General features: G+C 34.8%; 1 protein-coding gene across 1 annotated transcript; it reads right to left on the reverse strand.

Annotated features, from left to right (window-relative positions):
* Positions 1 to 3,828: 3,828 nt before the first annotated feature.
* Positions 3,829 to 4,935, reverse strand: LOC133330809 (putative phosphatidate phosphatase). The gene has a single exon (XM_061539216.1). The coding sequence runs from the start codon at positions 4,927 to 4,929 to the stop codon at positions 3,829 to 3,831; it is 1,101 nt and encodes a 366-aa protein (XP_061395200.1). The 5' UTR covers positions 4,930 to 4,935.
* Positions 4,936 to 6,594: the final 1,659 nt, after the last annotated feature.

Genomic DNA, 6,594 nt, shown 5'->3' on the forward strand with positions numbered 1-6,594 from the left:
GATTTTTTTCTATAGCTAAAAAGAGCTCAGTTCACTCAGTTGGCATTTTTTATAGCAAAAAATCCGTGGACAGATTTCGGATTTTTTTTTTTTTGAGGTCTCTTTTTTTCTTAAGCAAAAAACTGCAACCTCATTGTCTACCACACTGTTATCTGTTATCATAAGTCATGCAATTGCAGACCTCTTTTCCGGTGGGCCATTTACTTTTCAGCAAAATACCATAAAAATGTCAGCCACCATGCTCCGCTCATATTCATCATCATTAGAAGTTTAGCTACCACAACAACAGCGACTACAAAACCATATTCGATTTCCAATCTTTCATTTTTATATAATATTATCATATTACATTGTTGTAATATAATGCCATTCATAAATTTTCATGGGAATCAGAAATTTATGCGGCGATTATAATGCGAACCAGAGAGGGAGATAGAGAGACAGACACACAGCCAGGCAGTCGTCAAGCTACGCAGGCTGGTCGGCAGTCAGGCAGGCTGCAAGCAGATGATCCTCCTCTAGAGAAAAACTAAAAATCCAAATTCAAATAAAAATAAAAACTGAATTAAAGACCAGACCAATACGAACCGAATCGAGTACATTGTTTTAAATTTATAACTTCATAAATGCAGACACAGACGCCTTAACGAGCCAGAATGACGACGACGAGTGGTGGGGTAAAAAATCTATATAAAAAAATTATCATAAAAAATAATATGCATCATAAATTGGTATATAGCTAAAATAATAATAACAGCAACAACAATGACAATGGCAATAATAACAAATAAGTGGTAAGCTAAAAAAAACAAAACTAATAAAAAAATTATACAATTTATAAAGGCTATACAATAAAACTATACATATTGACATAGTTTACAGTGGGACCTCGAAGAAGAAATATTGGGAAATATTAGAGTACCAGGGAAAGTAAAAAGATCTACTCCCTAGGGATTAAAAAATATTTTTTGTTATAAAAATATTTTTTATAAAAAAATATTTAAAAAACTATTTTTTTATTATAAAAAAATATTTTTTATTATAAAAAAAAATATATTTTTTATTATAAAAAAAATATTTTTTTATTATAAAAAATAATTTTTTATTATACAAATACTATAGGAAGTATCAAAATGTACTCCCTAGGGATCAAAAAAATATTTTTTGTTATAAAATTGTTTTTTTATTATTTCTTATAAAAATATTTTTTTATTATAAAAAATATTTTTTTATTATAAAACAATATTTTTTTATTATATAAAAATATTTTTTAATTATATAAAAATATTTTTTATTTTTTTATTTTAAAAATAATCTTGTTTCTTCAAAGAGGTCCCACTGTAAATTTTTTTGTTCTTAAAAAATTTAAAGCTACACCAATACATTGACAATAATCTCTAGACTCAGAATTGTGAGGAGTATAGGTTTACAAAACCGCATCTCTCATCTCAATTACAACAGCTATACAATAGACTCCTCTTACTACTTCTAACTAGGCTAGCTGCGGAACAGAACAAAAAATTAAACTAAAGGGCACATAATTTTACATACATACATCTATACTTATAAAGTAGTAAAAGAGCAGCATTTGGATCTTAAAAAAAAACCATAAATAAAAAATATTGTAAAATACAAAAAAATTATCACATTTCAATACAAATCATCATCATTGCAACAACAATAATAAGAATCATAATTTCTCAATTACAATAATTGTACAAAAAAACAACAAAAGCTCTAACCAATAAATACAGCAGAAGCCTTCGAATCAATTGGAACACAGGGCTACAAGAAAAAATATTGAGGATTTTTTAAAAGGCAAGTAATTCGAAGTATTTTTAAAGAAAAAAACCCGACCTCAGTTCCCTAGGGTATTTTTTTCTATAAAAAAATCCAACATCAGTTCTCTGAGGTATAGTTTTTGCCATAGAAAAAACAATCCGACCTCATTTTCTGATGACTTTTTTTATAGGAAAACCCAGACTACAATTTCTGACCTTGGACAATTCAGACCTCAGTGTCTGAGGACTTTTTTCTATAGAAAACAAATTCAGACCTCAGTGTCTGAAGACTTTTTTCTATAGAAAAAAATTCAGACCTCATTGTCTGAAGACTTTTTTCTATAGAAAAAAAATCAGACCTCAGTGTCTGAGGTCTTTTTTTCTATAGAAAAAAATTCAGACCTCAGTGTCTGAAGACTTTTTTCTATAGACAAAAATTCAGACCACAGTGTCTGAAGACTTTTTTCTATAGAAAAAAATTCAGACCACAGTGTCTGAAGACTTTTTTCTATAGAAAAAAATTCAGACCACAGGGTCTTAGGATTTTTTTCACCACAGTGTCTGTCTATAGAAAAAAATTCAGACCACAGTGTCTGAGGATTTTTTTCTATAGAAAAAAATTCAGACCACAGTGTCTGAGGATTTTTTTCTATAGAAAAAAATTCAGACCACAGTGTCTGAGGATTTTTTTCTATAGAAAAAAATTCAGACCACAGTGTCTGAGGACTTTTTTCTATAGAAAAAAATTCAGACCACAGTGTCTGAGGACTTTTTTCTATAGAAAAAAATTCAGACCACAGTGTCTGAGGACTTTTTTCTATAGAAAAAAATTCAGACCACAGTGTCTGAGGACTTTTTTCTATAGAAACAAAATTCAGACCACAGTGTCTGAGGACTTTTTTCTATAGAAAAAAATTCAGACCACAGTGTCTGAGGACTTTTTTCTATAGAAAAAAATTCAGACCACAGTGTCTGAAGACTTTTTTCTATAGAAAAAAATTCAGACCTCACTTTTTTCTATAGAAAAAAATTCAGACCACTGTGTCTGAGTTCGTTTTTCTATAGAAAAAAATTCAGACCTCAGTTTCTGCTCTTCAGCTCTTCTATGAAGAAGAAGACCTTCAGCACTTCCATGAAGAAGAAGAAGACCTTCAGCTCTTATATGAAGAAGAAGACCTTTAGCTCTTCTATGAAGAAGAAGACCTTCAGCTCTTCTATGAAGAAGAAGAAGACCTTCAGCTCTTCTATGAAGAAGAAGAAGACCTTCAGCTCTTCTATGAAGAAGAAGAAGACCTTCAGCTCTTCTATGAAGAAGAAGAAGACCTTCAGCTCTCCTATGAAGAAGAAGAAGACCTTCAGCTCTTCTATGAAGAAGAAGACCTTCAGCTCTTCTATGAAGAAGAAGAAGACCTTCAGCTCTTCTATGAAGAAGAAGACCTTCAGCTCTTCTATGAAGAAGAAGACCTTCAGCTCTTCTATGAAGAAGAAGAAGACCTTCAGCTCTTCTATGAAGAAGAAGAAGACCTTCAGCTCTTCTATGAAGAAGAAGAAGACCTTCAGCTCTTCTATGAAGAAGAAGACCTTCAGCTCTTCTATGAAGAAGAAGAAGACCTTCAGCTCTTCTATGAAGAAGAAGACCTTCAGCTCTTCTATGAAGAAGAAGAAGACCTTCAGCTCTTCTATGAAGAAGAAAAGGACCTTCTGTACGAAAAAATACATCAAAGAACTGAGGTCGGATTTTTTTTATAGAAAAAATTTTTCTGTAGAAAAAAATACCTCAGGTGAACTGAGGTCGGATTTTTTCTATAGAGAAAAAAATACCTCAGGTGAACTGAGGTCTGATTTTTTCTATAGAAAAAAATACCTCTGGTTAACTGAGGTCGGATTTTCTTCAATACGAAAAAATGCCAATTAATGAGGTCTGCAAAAAATACCTCTGAAATTTACGTCGGATAAAAAAAAATACCTCATCGACCTCTAATTGTTCGATCTATGTTTTCGCATGCTTCTTCTGTTGTTATGGGTCTTGAGGATGATATTGCTGTTGTTATGATGTTGCCGACTTCCATATGGACTCATTCGACGCAATAAGATGCTCTTTGGCTGATGTTAATGTTACCAGCTCTTCCTCAGCCACCGTGGATGCTAACGATGTCACCGCTTCTAAAGCGGCTGCAGACGATGTGGTCGACAGGCCAGGCAATGTGGAAGCTGCAGAAATCTGATCACTGTAAAGCTGCTGGATTTTCTGCTGCTGCTGTTGATGTTGAGCTGGTTCATGACTCAGCGTGTGCTGTTGAAGCTGATGCTGCGGCTGAAAGCTCACCGTACTCGAGCCAACATGTTGATGTTTCAACGAGGCCTTCAACTTGTTCGATGTTTGATGCAAACATGACTGTTTGTTGTGATGCTGGTGCTGATGATGAGGACTTGTTGCTGTCGCCGCTGACGACGACGACGAACTGTAGTAGCTTAGAAATCTACCCACATAGATGGCGGTAAGTGTGGCATAGATAATACCCATTACCGCACCGGCCATCACATCCGACCAATGATGCCAGTAATCGGCCACACGACTCAACGATATAAACCAGGCCAACGACAGAAACAGAAATTGCAACAAATGACGCAAGACACGATTCACACCACGACCACCCCGCCAGATGGCGTGCAGATAAAAGGCCAAAAACAGCATGGCGTAGAATGACAACGACGAATGGGCGCTAGGGAATGACACATAGAGTTCGCGCAATTGACGTGCGGATAAATTGCGATTCGAACAATAGTATTGTTCGACAAAGAGATTGCGATTCTTGGGGTCGTCACATGTGGAGCCGTCGTTGAGGGTCGGCCGACAAGCCATATAGAAATGGGGCCTGAGACGCCGCACAACATTCTTGGCTAATTCTGTACTCAAATAGGTGGCAATGAAACCAAAGCTGAAGCAGCCTAAACTTAGACTGGTATTTCGTAGATATTGCCGCAATCGGAAATTGTGGCATAGGCGCATAATCTCCACAACGCTAAGGAACAGCATGGGTAGCAGTAGCATACAAACCAGTAGCATGGGCACGGTAATGGTACACTCATGGTAAGGGTACCTTATGCTCAGGTCACCACAAAAGAAACCGCGCTGATATGTCAGCATTGTGGCGGCCAATAGCACTTAGATGCGGATGGATAGATAGCCTTCGTTGATGTTGATGTTGGTATTGCTGTTGGTGTTGTTCGCGTAGATCTGTGGCCCAAAATGGAATACATTCACTCGGGTTACAATGAACAGATAGACAAACTCAAGGTATGACCAATTGTCCGACCACACACGTTCCCAATACTTTCAAATACTTTGTAAATATTTGAAGTAGTTGTTGTTGTTGCTGCAATTTGTTGTATGCGATTTTTTCTTCGGATTTTTTGCAATTTTTTTAAGACGAATTTCCTTTGTAGTTTTTTTTCAGGCCAGGGTACTTGACTGTCGTCGTTTGTTTTGTTTTATTTATTTTCCATGGAAAATTGCAAATTTTCTTCGGATTCTTTTTTTTTCTTCTACTTCTAACTAGAAGTTTTCTTTTCTATGCGTATGGTGTCTTCAACCAGATGCCTTCTATTTTACCGAAGCTGTAAACAGAAATAAATACGATATTGATGATGAAAGATGGACGTTGTTAACCTTTTGAGACCTGGACATACAGTGGCAAACAAAAGTGGTGGCAAAATCGAACATCTCTTCTCAGGGTCTGAGCATTTTTCATATAGAAAAAAAATTCAGAACTCAATGTCTGAACTTTTTTTCGTATAGAAAACAAATCGGACCTCAGTGTCTGAACTTTTTTTCGTATAGAAAAAAATTCAGACCTCAGTGTCTGAGTTCTTTTTCGTATAGAAAAAAATTCAGACCTCAGTGTCTGAGTTCTTTTTCGTATAGAAAAAAATTCAGACCTCAGTGTCTGAGTTCTTTTTCGTATAGAAAAAAATTCAGACCTCAGTGTCTGAGTTCTTTTTCGTATAGAAAAAAATTCAGACCTCAGTGTCTGAGTTCTTTTTCGTATAGAAAAAAATTCAGACCTCAGTGTCTGAGTTCTTTTTCGTATAGAAAAAAATTCAGACCTCAGTGTCTGAGTTCTTTTTCGTATAAAAAAAAATTCAGACCTCAGTGTCTGAGTTCTTTTTCGTATAGAAAAAAATTCAGACCTCAGTGTCTGAGTTCTTTTTCGTATAGAAAAAAATTCAGACCTCAGTGTCTGAGTTCTTTTTCGTATAGAAAAAAATTCAGACCTCAGTGTCTGAGTTCTTTTTCGTATAGAAAAAAATTCAGACCTCAGTGTCTGAGTTCTTTTTCGTATAGAAAAAAAATCAGACCTCAGTGTCTGAGTTCTTTTTCGTATAGAAAAAAAATCAGACCTCAGTGTCTGAGTTCTTTTTCGTATAGAAAAAAAATCAGACCTCAGTGTCTGAGTTCTTTTTCGTATAGAAAAAAAATCAGACCTCAGTGTCTGAGTTCTTTTTCGTATAGAAAAAAATTCAGACCTCAGTGTCTGAATTCTTTTTCGTATAGAAAAAAATTCAGACCTCAGTGTCTGAATTCTTTTTCGTATAGAAAAAAATTCAGACCTCAGTGTCTGAATTCTTTTTCGTATAGAAAAAAATTCAGACCTCAGTGTCTGAATTCTTTTTCGTATAGAAAAAAATTCAGACCTCAGTCTCTGAATTCTTTTTCGTATAGAAAAAAATTCAGACCTCAGTGTCTGAATTCTTTTTCGTATAGAAAAAAATTCAGACCTCAGTGTCTGAATTCTTTTTCGTATAGAAAAAA

The sequence above is a fragment of the Musca vetustissima genome, unplaced genomic scaffold (genome assembly GCF_032173495.1).
Source record: "Musca vetustissima isolate MV318-11 ecotype Yass unplaced genomic scaffold, APGP_CSIRO_Mvet_v1 utg197467, whole genome shotgun sequence".
Taxonomy (NCBI): Eukaryota; Metazoa; Arthropoda; class Insecta; order Diptera; family Muscidae; genus Musca; species Musca vetustissima.